We start from the raw sequence: 14,448 nt of genomic DNA, 5'->3' as shown, positions 1-14,448 counted from the left end.
TTTATTTTAGTTCTAAAACCTGCTAATTTCCAAACTGAAGGGTGGGGAATTGTTCTCTTGGAGCTTCTAGAACGCCGGCCCAGTGGCCTTTTCCTTGTTGAATCTGGCGTTCTGAATGTCCAGGCTCCCCTGGGGCGAGAAGACTTAGGAGGGGCGGGGTAGGTTGGGAAGGTAGTTTAATTACGTGCCTGGGAATTGCCCCGATTTACACTTTAGCCTTTGAACAAACTGCCGTTAGCGTAGAGTGGGGCTGGTGGAAAGGGAGGCGAATGTGCGGTTTGGAAACCAAAGAACAATAAAGCGCTTCCTCTCTCTCCACCCGAGACCGTCCCGCGGGCTGGGCGGCCGCCCCTGGACCATCCGGAGAGAACATGGCGGCGCCCGGAGCCCGGAGCTGCAACCTCTCGGGCCTGCTCCCGGCTCAGACCTCGCTGGAGTACGCCCTGCTCGACGCCGTGACCCAGGAGGAGAAGGACGGCCTGGTCTACCAGTATCTGCAGAAGGTGGACGGCTGGGAACAGGACTTGTTGGTGCCCGAGTTTCCGGAAGGTGAGGGGCTGGCTTCGGGGTGGGGACCCCTCCGGAACCTCCCCTTTCTCGCGGACCGCGCCCTCCCCTGATGCGGTGGGCGAGGCGGCTGTGCAGCCGAGCCGCGGAGAGACGCCTCGCCCAGCCGAGACTCTGTCCCCAGGCGGCAGCGAACTAGGGTTTGTGGAGGGCGGGAACCTGCATCTTCGTCTCTATCCTCCGTCTCTTCCCGGGCCTTGGGTTAACTCAGTACACCGAGTTAAAGTTTCGTGGCCCCCGTTGGCAGTGATTCCAGTGTCCACGCCACCCTGTCCTTTCAGTCTGGTTGCGCATCATCATCATCATCTTTGTGCATCATCCAGGCTAAAGGTTACGGATCACTTGTGGGCCACAAAGAGTCCTAAACACAAAGTATTTGTTACTTAATCTTTGCAAACCACCGAGGTGGTCTTATTGCGTGGGTGCTTAGTCGCTCTGCCATGTCCATCTCTTTGCAACGTCATGGACTGCAGCCTGCCAGGCTACTCTGTCCATGGGGATTCTCCAGGCAAGAATACTGGAGTGGGCTGTCATGCCCTCCTCCAGGGGATCGTCCCAACACAGGGATCGAACACAGGTCTCCTGCATTGCAGGCGGATTCTGAGCCACCAGAGAATCCCGAGGTGGTCTTTTCAGCTCTGTTTTACAGTTGGGAAACTGAGGCACGGGAATAGAGTCGTTTGCCTAGGGCCTGGCAACTAAGAAATGCTGAAGTTGGATTATACAGACACTGCCTCCCACATCGGCCGGTTTCTTAACTGGGCCACACTCCTTTCAAAGTTGTGGAACTTGTCGTTTTAAAAACCTGAATCAATTATGGCCCATCTCCAGGTTTGAATCCTGTTGCTGTCAATGTTGGGAGCATGAGAGAACTGATATTCCCAGCAGTGCTATTTGTGAAGCTCATCTTGCTATGATAAACGAAACTGAATGTTACCTTCTTTGGTTGGGACTGGCATTGTTTTGCCTGGTGATGTTGGCGTGTCTCCTGGCATGACACTGAAACCACATGTATAGTTAATTGGTTGGCTGTGGCAGGGTTCAGTGTCTCATGGGAGGTCTGTTGGAACCCTGCCCCTGATGACAGCCTCGTGTCTTTCCAAGCCTTTTGCTCTGGCCTTCAGAAGTGCTTATTTTTTTTCTGTTATTAATCCTATACTGGACTTGAATTATTGTAGAATTCTGTCTAAAGAATTGGGTGCATTAGTGCTTATCCTATCCAAGAAACTTTAAAAGTTTATATACATGTTGTTGTTCAGATGCTAATTCTTGTCCAACTCTTTGCAACCCTATGAACTGCAGCGTGCTAGGCTTCCCTGTCCTTCACTATCTCCCGGAGTTTGCTCAGACTCATATCTGTTGAGTTGGTGATGCTATCTAACCATCTCATCCTCTGCCACCTGCTTCTCCTTTTGCCTTCAGTCTTTCCCAGCATCAGGGTCTTTTGTAACGAGTCAGCTTTTCGCATCAGATGGCCAAAGTATTGGAGCTTCAGCTTCAGTATCAGTCCTCCCAATGAATATTCAGGGTTGATTTCCTTTAGGACTGACTGGTTTGATCTCTTTGTAGTCCAAGGGTCTCTCAAGAGTCTTCTACAGCACCACAGTTCTGAAGCATCAATTCTCTCAGCCTTCTTAATGGTTCAGCTCTCACATCGAAAAACCATAGCTTTGACTGTACAGACCTTTGTTGGCAAAGTGATGTCTTTGCTTTTAATACACTGTCTAGGTTTGTCATAGCATTCCTTCCAGGAAGCCTGCATCTTTTAATTTCATGGCTTCAGTCACTCTCTGCAGTGATTTTGGAGCCCAAGGAAAGAAAAATCTGTCACTGCTTCCACTTTTCCCCCTTCTATTTGCCATGAAGTGATGGGCCTGGATGCCATGATGTTAGTTTTCTCAATGTTGAGTTTTAGGCCAACTTTTTCACTCTCCTCTTTCACCCTCATCAAGAGACTCTTTAATTCCTCTTCATTTTCTGCCTTTAGAGTGGTATCATCTGCATATCTGAGGTTGTTGGTACTTCTCCGAGCAATCTTGATTCCAGCTTGTGTTTCATCCAGCCCAGCATTTGAAAAGATGTACTCTGCATATAAGATACGTAAGCAGGATGAAAGTATACAGTCTTGGCATACTCTTTTCCCAATTTTGAACCCATCAGTTGTTCCATATGAGGTTCTAACTGTTGCTTCTTGACCTGCATACAGGTTTCTCAGGAGATAGGTAAGGTGGTCTAGTATTCCCATCTCTTTAAGAATTTTGCACAGTTTGTTTTGATCCACATAGTCAAAGACATTCACATAGTCAATGAAGCAGAAGTACATGTATTTCTGGAATTCGCTTGCCTTCTCTACAATCCAGCAAGTGTTGGCAGTTTGATCTCTGGTTCCTCTGCCTTTTCTAAACTGTGTTTGTACATGTGGAAGTTCTTGGTTCATGTACGATTGTATGGTAGTTTGAACATTCTTTACCACTGCTCTTCTTTGGAATTGGAACGAAAACTGTTCTTTTCCAGTCCTGTGGCTACTACTGAGTTTCCAAATTTGCTGACGTATTGAGTACAGCACTTCAACAGCATTGTCTTCTAGAATTTTAAGTGGCTCAGCTGGAATTCTATCACCTCTACTAGCTTTGTTTGTAGTAATGCATCCTAAGGCCCACTTGACTTCTCACTCCAAGATGTCTGGCTCTAGGTGAGTGACCACATCATCGTGGTTTTCCCAATGAACATGAACAGTAAGAAAAAACAAAAAGATTCGACACTGGAAGATGACAACCCACCCCCAACTTCCACCGCCCACAACCCCCGTCAGAAGGTGTCCACTATGCTACTAGGAAATAGCAGAGGGCAATTACTAATAGTTCCAGAAAGAATAAAGCGGCTGAGCCAAAGTGAAAACAGCACTCAGTTGTGGACTTGTCTGGTGGTGGAAGTAAAGTCCGGTGCTGTAAAGAACAATATTGCGTAGGAACCTGGAGTGTTAGGCCCATGAATCAAGGTAAATTGGAAGTGGGCAAACTCCAGGAGATGGCAAGAGTGAATGAACATCAACATTTTAGGAATCAGTAAACTAAAATGGACCTGAATGGGTGAATTCAATTCAGATGACCATTATATCTGCCACTGTGGGCAAGAATCTTTTAGAAGAAATGGGGTAGCCCTCATAGTCAACAAGAGAGTCTGAAATGCAGTACTTGAGTGCAGTCTCAAAAACGACAGAATGATCTTGGCTTGTTTCCAAGGCAAACCATTCAACATCACAGTAATACAAGTCTAGGCCCCAAACACTTATGCCAAAGAAGATGAAGTTGACTGATTCTATGAAGACCTACAAGACCTAGAAATAAAATTTAAAAAAGATGTCTTTTTCATTGTAAGGGATTGGAATGCAAAAGTAGGAAGTCAAGAGATACCTGGAGTAACAGATAAGTTTGGGTTTGGAATACAAAATGAATCAGGGCAAAGGCTAACAAACTTTTGTCAAGAGAACACAGCAATCATAGCAAACACCTTTTTCCAGCAACACAAGAGATGACTGTATGCATAGACATCACCAAGTTGTTTGTACCAAAATCAGCTATATATAGTACACTGTCATAAACCAGCATGCCAGCAGCTAGGATTTTGCCCAGTGCTTTTATTTTCTTGTTGGTATTTACCGTGAGTGTATTTTATTACCATGAGATTTGATCTCCATGACTCATACATAATATAATAACAAAATACTCAGTCTTTGTTTTTAACATAATTACTGAGGACAGATTATTGGATATGAGTTTTTTCTTGGTTTATCAATTATGGTAATAAAGAAGTCATAACTCTCTCAAAAACACTTTGTTTATTTCTTAAAAGAAACATGTTTTATGGGAAGCAGAATGGTATAAATGAAGGACTCAGACAGACCTGGAATTAAATCCCAGTTATTCCATTTGTTAGTTATAGGATCTTGAGCAGGTTTCTTAACTTCTCCAAGCCTTACTTTTCTCACTTATAAAATGGAACCAGTATTTGCTTTTCAGGTTTATTATGCAGTTTGGAAGTAATATATCTAAAGTTCTTACTTCATATGAGAGCTCAGTAAATGTTAACAGCTTTTAAAATTATATTCATTGTTATTTTTAATATAAAATGCATTATTATTATTAAGTCTGCTAAGCACCTAGCACAATAACTGACATATATAATAATACTTTCCCTACTTCCCTAATCTAAATCGCTTGATTATTTATAGAAAATATATTTGAGACTCATAAATATTTTAAAATTAGGAGATATGAAATACGCATTAATTAGTTTGGAGCTTTATATGGTCATTTGATCAGGTATATAATTAACACTTTAATAAAGTGGATAATTAAGACCTTACTGTACTCTGAAACCTCACTGTTGTGCTTAGTCTTTCAGTTGTGTTCAACTCTTTGCGACCCTGTGGACTGTAGCCCACCAGGCTCCTCTGTCCACGGGTATTCTCCAGACAAGAATATTGGAGTGGGTTGCCATGCCCTGCTCTACGGGATCTTCCCAACCCAGGAATCAAACCCAGGTCTCTCATGTTGCAGGCAGATTATTTACTGTCTGAGCTACCAGGGAAGCCAAAACCTCACTAGGTTGGACTATTGACAGAAATACTAGTTTGATTTGCAGGGTTGTTTTTTTTTTTTTAGATTTTGTTTTGAGTAACTCCAGTTGCCGTTATTAGTTGTTAACTGTTATTATTCATTTGTTCCACCCAACTTTGGTTTTCAGTTTCTATAAACTATTTATTTCCAAGCTTCAAGGTATAATTAATGGTTTTAGTAGGTACATTTATTTACTTATAAGCAACAAACTCTTTATCTTTGTTTCTTAAATTGGTAACAGATGCTGCGCTTTTAATCTACTTTTGTTTGACAAAATTTTTCTTCATAGTATGTAGTTAAAGTTGTAAATCATGGTCTAGTAATTATAAATTCTGATTTATGAAATCACAGATTAATTAGATTTTATTTTCTTTCCTTTGGAGAGAAGGGAACATGGTCTTCATCGATATTAATATTGCTTTCATGAAATCTTTAACTGTGTTTTGCTTAACTTTTCATTTAAAATATTTTCATTTAAATGAAATGAAATAAAATATTTAAAATATTTTGTATTTAAGGTCTCATTTAAATCCAGAGCATTTTAGCTCTTTCTCTTATGAAATTGGCTTAGGTATTTTGTATGTTTATCCTTTGCCAACAAAGGTCTATATAGTCAAAGCTATGGTTTTCCAGTAGTCATGTACAGATATGATAGCTGAACCAAAAGAAAGCTTAGTGCTGAAGGATTGATGCTTTTGAACTGTGGTGTTGGAGAAGACTCTTTAGAGTCCCTGGGGAACAAGGAGATCAAACCAGTCAATCCTAAAGGAAATCAACCCTGAATATTAATTGGAAGGACTGATGCTAAAGCTAAAGCTCCAATACTTTGATCACCTGATGCGAAGAGCCGACTCATTGGAAAAGACACCGATGTTAGGAGAGATAGAAGGCAGGAGGAGAAGGGTACAACAAAGGATGAGACGTTTGGATGGCATCAATGACTCGATGGACAGGAGTTTGAGCAAACTCTGGGAGGTGCTGAAGGACAGGGAAGCCTGGTGTACTGCAGTCCGTCGGGTCACAAGGAGTCGGACATGACTGAGGGACTGCACAACAGCGTGTTTATCCTTAAAGTTTAACACTAACACTGTTCCTTTTTGTTATTTATTCTATTCTTAAGGGTGACTTTAATTTTCAATAGCTCATTTGTACCTAATCATGTACCTAAACCCTTTTAATATTGATTCTTCCTCCCTATATTTTACCTAAATATGTTGATCTTCCTTTCACACACAGACTAATATGCTATTTCTAAGAGAATTTGGTAGCTTTTTCTTACTATATTTGCAGACTGCCTCATAATAGTAGCTTTCTATGTATTAACTCCCCTCTTCCTTCCTGTCCCCCATCTTTTCTTACAAATAATAATGGTTCACATTTTAATGGAAAGTTTTAGATAAATTATCTTCATTGTTTCCTTTAATCATTATTTATTTTGTGTAAATTTCAGGATTAGAATGGCTGAATACGGAAGAACCTATTTCTGTCTATAAGGATCTATGTGGAAAAGTGGTCATCCTTGATTTCTTCACCTACTGCTGCATAAACTGTATTCACCTGTTGCCCGATCTTCATGCGTTAGAACACACATACTCTGATAAAGGTATCTGCTCTTTTTAGTTGGTTTCTAACAGACTGTCCTGGCATAGTCACTGGAGAGTGGCTGACTCATTTTGCTCATAGGAGAATGAACATTTGGCAAGACTGCAGTGATTCTGAAAGTAATTTCTAATCTTGAATTAAGGACTCCGTGTACCTTTTTGTGAAGAGTTAAGCTTAGTGATAATGGTTTGCCTTCCTAAAGAACCAGCGTTTAGTATATGATTTTTCTTTAAAAATAAGGATATAGTTTACTTTTTTCATGATCAAGTATTTTAAAAATGTCATTTTGTACATCTGGACTTAACTAAATTTGTTCCATGAAAAAAAGAGAAAATAAAATGCATGACTAATTTTATACTCTTCTCACTATGATAAAAAGGTTTAAAGTTCTTTTTAGGAACTGTCACTAGGCTTCCTTTAATTTCAAATGACCTAAAACTACTACTAATATTTTAGAAGGCAGAATATTATAACAGATACTTTTTCTTTGACCCTGCTTTATTTATTTATAAAGGTTAAGGCTTTCCAGAGCACACTAGGAAATCCTTTTTTATGGTATTACAAATTTTGAAATTTTAACAAGAGATTATGCTTAGTCTTTTCTTTAGAACTTTGACATTTTTCAGATTTTGTTTCTTGTTTACTTCTTTCTATAAAAAGAGGACATGTGGAGTAAATGAAATAAAGGCTCCATTTGATTAGGCTTAAATTAATTGAAGCTGTCCTCTTTGCAGTCACTAAAAAGTAGACTGATCTTGTGAGAGTAAAAATGAGAATAGAGTATGCATGTACAAAAATGAAGGGTATCTTGAAACTTAGTTACAAAAAAAAAAGAAATGTTGAATAAAATCTTCAGTGCAAATGAAACTTCCAATGCTTTTAATTTGGAATGGACTATATTGGAATTGCCTGTTAACGAGATTTATCAAAAACTCAAATATTCCCAGTAATTAAATCATGTTTTTAAAAATTCATCCATATTTAAGAAATAAGAGTATTTCATTGCCTCCTAGGTTTTAGATGCTTGTGTGTCTTGTTCAAGTCCATGTAATAAATGCATTTATTGAGTATGTATTATGTGCAGGATACTCTAACCGCTAAGGAAATATATAACAAAGTTGAATTAAAGCAGTGGGGAAAGGAGTAACTCACTTTGCCTAAAAGCTTTGGAAGATGTTTCTCAGAGGAGACAATTAGGTTGAAACTTGAAAAATGAGCAGAAGTGTAGCTGAAAATGAAAATGGGGCAGGAGGGACACTCCTGGCTGAGGAAGCGACAGGTAAACAAGCAGGGAAGCGAAGAAGGACTAACGTTGAAGGAGGAAGACTTGGTTTACATTTTATATTTCTGTTTGAATTTTTGCCATATGAATATATTACCTTTCTATAAAATGCTTTTATAAAGATGTTAAAAGAAAAAGATTAAGCATCTTAAAAATTATTTAAGTTAGATTTATAGCTAATATAAGAGGCAATTAATTCCCCTGATCCATTTAATCAAATTAGGAAATTTTACAATAAAACAATTAAACAGTGATACTCTATTCATATAGTCAAAGATTAGAAATGTCCATGAAATGCTTTACTTACAATCCTCCTTCTAGGAAATTGCAAACATTTTCATCTCTCTTAGATACCAAATGGAAGGAGTAGATTTGGGGAGTGAAAAATAGTTTACTGTGGCAAGACTTTAGGGGCTCCTTGGAAAAGTGAAAGAGAGGAAGGTAGATTAGGTTCAGACTCACTATGAAGAGCTTTGTGTAACATTCTTAATAGTTAATAGGCTTTTTCATCCATTGAAAATACAGATGTTTGAGGTGGTTTTTATTTGCATAATAGGAGAATGACAATATGATTTGTGTTTCAGGATGGTATTTACAGACTTGGTTAAAAATCCCAAAGTTAACCATTTCCTACTTCAGATCACTGCTAATAAACTCTTAGGTTAACTCAGTTGTTTAACCTCCATCTGAAGCAGATTCAGTGGCTTCTTAGAATGGATCCTTACAATCTCTTTACCAGTTTACTGAAAATATTTTAAAACACATTGTGACAAAAAATAACAATTTTTACATATAAATACACTTGTGAAAAGTAAAATACTTTGTAAGTGGTTTCAACATTGTAATTTCAAAGAAACAATACTTCAGTAATATGCTACTGTGTTAAAATTCTGGTAACTTAGGAAAAAAAAAAGATTTTTATATTGCTTCAAAGATAAGTTCAGTTCATATTCACAAAAGCAGGCATAATCAGAATTATCATATGAAAGTTCAATAAGCTGGCACTAAATTAATTTGCTTTCTTGCTGCTAAGAGTCTTTAAAAAAATTTTTTTATTGGAATATAGTTGATTTACAATATTGTGTTTCAGGTATAGCAAGGTGAACAGCTGTACACACACACACACACACACACGTGTGTGTATATATATCCTTTTTCAGATTCTTTTCTCATATAGATTATGTTATTACAGAATATTGAGTAGACTTTACTGTGTTTTATAGTAGGTTCTTGTTATTTTTTTACATATATTAGTGTGTATATGTTAATTCTAGTCTAATTCATCACGCTGCTCTGTCTTATCTCAGTACTATCTGATATATTTATGAATGTATCTGCAGCCATGTTATTTATGTCCTTGAAGAGGCATTCAGCAGCCTGTTTTTATTTCATGGAATTTCAGTTTGTTTATCAGTAAGCCAGAAACGCTCAGCTGAGTGAGTAAGTGGATTTTAATTTAAAAACACTCTGAAAGAGGACCAATTTAATACTCAGTCTCCTTCCTCTTTAAAACAGCTTTTAGAATCAGGTTTGTAATTGTGACCAGTATCACTTTCACAGTAGCATACAAGAAATTATAAATGTCAAAGATCTAAAGCAAAAGTAAAGATACTTAATAGTAGTGAATGGTTCTGATATTCAAACAGTTTTTAAGAATGTAGCTGGGCCCTAAGCTTGTTATTAATTCGTAATGAGTTAGCATATATTTGTATTAAATTGACAGATACCTCTGGATTTTTTTCCCTTTTCTCCTTGAGGGTTTCTAATTTTCTTTTTAACCTCTTTATACTGGCTATGTTAATGGTATATTTTTATATAACATGCAAATTTAGCACAGTGGCTATCTGAAGAAAAGCACTGATTTTATAAGAAAACATCTAGTAGGAAAATTTGGCATACTTTTAAATGTGCTTACTAGGTGAATGTTAATATATAATTAAATCAGACTCTAGAAGTCTAAATTCCACAATACTTCTGAGTAACCACTGGTATTCTCATTATGTGAGAATACCATAATGTGCTATTTTTCTGTTGCATACTTTGTTAAAAATTAGAATATATTTCTGATTTTACAGTGAAAGTAAACTTTTTAAAAAATTTTATTTATTTTTAGCTGAAGGATAATTGCTTTACAATATTGTGTTGGTCTTTGCCATACATCAACATGAGTCAGCCATAGTTATACATATGTGCCCTCCCTCTTAAACTTCCCTCCCACCTCCCACCCCACCCCTCTAGGTTGTCACAGAGCACCAGTTTGAGCTCCCTAGGTCACAGAACGAATCCCCAGTGCCTGCCTGTTTTACATATGGTACTATATATATGTCCATGCTGCTCTCTGCATTCGTCCCACCCTCTCCTTCCCCCACTGTGTCCATAAGTCTGTTCTCTGTGTCTGCATCTCCATGGTTGGCCTGCAGATAGGTTCATCGGTACCATCATTCTAGATTCCATGTATATGTGTTAATAAACAAGATTTGCTTTTTTCTTTCTGACTTCATTTTGTATAATAGGCTCTAGGTTCGTCCACCTCATTAGAACCGACTCAAATGCATTCCTTTTTATAGCTGAGTGATATTCCGTTGTGTATATGTAACACAACCTCTTTATCCATTCATCTGTCAATCAACAGCTAGGTTGCTTTCATGTCCTAGCGTTGTAAATGTGTTGCAGTGAACATTGGGGTACATGTGTCTTTTTCAGTTAAGTTCCCTCAGGGTAATGCCCAGTAGTGGGATTGCTGGGTCATATGGTAGTTTTATTCCTAGTTTTTAAAGGAATCTCCATACTGTTCTCCATAGTGGCTGTATCAATTTGCTTTCCTACCAACAGTGCAAGAGGGCTCCCTTTTCTCCACACTGCCTCCAGCATTTATTGTTTGTAGACTTTTTGATGATGGCTATTCTGACTGGTGTGAGGAGATAATTTCATTATAGTTTTGATATGCATTTCTCTAATAATGAGCAATGTTGAGCATCTTTTCATGTGTCTGTTAGCTGTCTTGAGAGTCCCTTGGACTGCAAGGAGATCAAACCAGTCAATCCTAAAGGAAATCAATCCTGAATAGTCATTGGAAGGACTGATGCTGAAGCTCCTGATACAAAAAGCTGACTCATTAGAAAAGACCCTGATGCTGGGCAGGGGGAAAAATTGAAGACAGGAGGAGAAGAGGGTGGCAGAGGATGAGATGGATGGCATCACTGACTCAATGGACATGAGTTTGAGCAAGCTCCAGGAGATGGTGAAGGACAGGGAAGCCTGGCGTGCTGCAGTCCGTGAGGTCACGAGGAGTCGGTTAGAATACCACCACACTGAAAAACAGCAACGACAGAGTAGCCGTCTGGGAAATGAAACTTTTAATGAGTCATTATTTGATGATTTTACTCTGTCAGGGTTCCCAAAACCACCCCCAGGTCAGTTCTTTAGGAGGACTCATAGGACTCGGCATGTAGTTGTACTCCTCGTGGCTACAATTTTTTACAACAAAAGAATACAAAGCAAAATCAGCCAAGGGAGAAGACACATGGGGCTGAATCCAGGGGAGACCAGGAGCAAGTTTCCAGAGTTGCCTCTTGATGGAATCACATAAGATGTGCTTAATTCCCCCAGCAAGGAGTTGTTAGGGTAAGTTTGAGATGTTGCCAGCCAGGGAAGGTCATTAGAGACAGCTCCCGAGGTTTTTGTTGGGGGCTGGCCACAGAGGCATCTTCTGCCTGGCGCCATGTACCAAAATTCCAGACTCCCAGAAGGAAAGCAAGTGTTCACCGTAAACCATAGTGTTTGTACAAACAGTTTAGATCTTGTGTGCCACTCTTATCAGTTCTGGGAATGATGGGGACACTCTCAAAATCCAGGCAAGGACCAGCCCTATAAGCAGACCTTTGAAAGAATAGCAGTGGGGCCTGGTGTGTTAACTCTTTTTTGTACACACTTCATATTTTCTTTTTGCAGCAGCCTATATGTTTATTATTCTTTGTTCCTAAAGTATGATAAAAAAATATTGGCCAATTTATGGTAAACTTACAGAGTGTTTAATGTGGCCACAGGGAAATGTCAGTTTTTGAAATTTAAAAAACATTCAAATTTGCTTCTGGCCTCTGCTTTAATTTAGTAGTCCGTGATTGTGATTTTTTTCCACCTCGTGTTTTCAGTGCTCTTGGTATAAAACCTAAAATCCTCTCTCTGCATACCTTTCTTGCTTTCCCTCAGGGTCTTCTAACCTGCCTTGTCTGCCTTCATCTTTTCTTGTGTATGCATTCTCAGTCGCTAAGTTGTGTCCGACTTTTTGCAACCTCGTGCCAGGCTCCTCTCCATGGAATTTCCCAGGCAAGAATACTGGAGTGCGTTGCTATTTCCTTCTCCATTGGATCCTTTCTTGCCTAGTACTAAAGTCACACTTGTCTTTTAGATCTCAAGATGTGTCAGTTTACAGTTTTTGTAACAGTAAAACTCCTCAATTATTTTTAGTTTTTTCATTGAACTAAGTTATTATACTGCCTGTGATCAAACTTTACTGTCTGCTGTATATTATATATACATAATATATGAGGCTTTTCAGTGTAGTGGTAAAGAATCTGCCCACCAGTACAGGAGGCACAAGTGATATGGGTTTGATCCCTTGGTCAGGAAGATCCCCTGGAATAGGAAATGGCAGTATTTCCAAGAATAACTCCAGTATTCTTGCCTGGAAAGAGGAGCCTTGTGGAGTACAGTTCATGCGGTTGCAAAGAGTCAGATGTAGCTGAGCAACTGAACACACACACACACATTATATATATATATATATATATATACACTACTATATATAATTGTATCTATATGTCTATACATTTCACAAAAATAAGACCTTAAAAGTTTTTTTTAAAGTCTTAACACATTATTGACTGCTTCTGCAAAAATTCCCCAGTTAATGATGAGTTAAAAACTTAACTTTATTACTAACATTTTAAAAGCTGTTACTCTTTATTTGGTTTCACCTTCCTTTTTTCCCTTTCTTCTTCCTCTCCCTCTCTTCTCACTTTCTTCCTTTTCCCTCTCTTCCTTTTCTTTCTTCCATATTTTATTTTAAATGCAGTAGTTTTGATCTGCTGCTGCTGCTGCTGCTAAGTCGCTTCAGTCGTGTCCCACTCTGCGAGACCCCATAGACGGCAGCCCACCAGGCTCCCCCGTCCCTGGGATTCTCCAGGCAAGAACACTGGAGTGGGTTGCCATTTCCTTCTCCGATGCATGAAAGTGAAAAGTGAAAGTGAAGTCGCTCAGTTGTGTCCGACTCTGTGCGACCCCATGGACTGCAGCCCACCAGGCTCTTCCGTCCATGGGATTTTCCAGGCAAGAGTACTGGAGTGGGGTGCCATTGCCTATGTGATGGCAAAAAATCCCAAAGGGAAGAGTCTTTTACATCCTGTTTTATTTTTTATGTATGATTAACAGAACAAGCGAAATATTTTAAGAAAAATCTCTGTATATGTACTTTAAGGTTGTTGACACTGAAAAAAATTAGATGCAGTTATTTGGCAGTTGTTTTTGTGTATAAATCAATATACATATCCTATTTTGTCAATATAATGTGGCTTATTGCACACATAAAAGTTTCTTTAGCATTTATACCCTGTCCATTCATTACCTACTTTGTACGAGGCACTGTGCTGGTAAATAATAAAACAGTGTATGGTCCCTAAATAATTAATAGGAATTACAGTCTAACAAGGAGAAAAGTTAAATAACCACATAAATATTTTTATAATTTCGATTAGTGCTAAGAAGGAAATTACAGTAACCTGGAAGAATAGAAAGTTTTTTCTTTTTTAATGGAGTATATTTGCTCTACAATGCTGTGTTCGTTTCTTCTGTACAGTGAAGTGAATCAGCCATATATCCCCTCTGTCTTGGATCTCCTTTCCTGGACTCCCAAGCCCACCCATCTAGGTCATCACAGAATACCCAGCTGAGCCTCTGTGCTATCTATAGTAGCTAGGTATCTAGCTACTAGATACCTGCTATCTATCTATCTATCTTACTAGCTATCTATAGTATGGAGATTCCTTAAAAAACTAAAAATAGAACTACCATATGACCCAGCAATCCCACTACTGAGCACATACCCTGAGAAAGCCGTAATTCAAAAGGACACATGTACCTCATAAAAACAAGAAAGCCTTTTTAAGAGTAAAAATGGAGCTTGAGATCTGAAAGACAGGTATGACTTTACTAGGTGAGAGCATTCCAGACATAGAGGCACTCTGTAACAAAGAAAGCCCTGGTTGCTACAGCACTCTGAGCTGGATGTGGAAGAATATGCTGAAGACAAGCCATGTGGTTTTTGTACGTAGAACAATGGAACGCCCATGGAGGGTTTTCTGCCAGAAGATGATGTGATCA

General features: G+C 38.9%; 1 protein-coding gene across 1 annotated transcript in view; it reads left to right on the top strand.

Moving 5' to 3' along the window:
- The first annotated feature begins 126 nt into the window (after nucleotides 1–126).
- The window catches only part of NHLRC2 (NHL repeat containing 2), a 61,452-nt gene continuing 47,130 nt past the window's right edge, over nucleotides 127–14,448 (top strand). Inside the window, exons 1-2 of the mRNA XM_027529213.1 lie at nucleotides 127–549; nucleotides 6,637–6,789. Coding sequence (XP_027385014.1) covers nucleotides 372–549; nucleotides 6,637–6,789 — 331 coding nt within the window. The 5' untranslated portion in view covers nucleotides 127–371. The remainder of the gene's footprint in view (nucleotides 550–6,636; nucleotides 6,790–14,448) is intronic.

Source organism: Bos indicus x Bos taurus, chromosome 26 (assembly GCF_003369695.1).
Source record: "Bos indicus x Bos taurus breed Angus x Brahman F1 hybrid chromosome 26, Bos_hybrid_MaternalHap_v2.0, whole genome shotgun sequence".
Taxonomy (NCBI): Eukaryota; Metazoa; Chordata; class Mammalia; order Artiodactyla; family Bovidae; genus Bos; species Bos indicus x Bos taurus.
The sequence above is the reverse complement of the archived record's forward strand: the minus strand, read 5'-3'. Positions and strand labels throughout refer to the sequence as shown.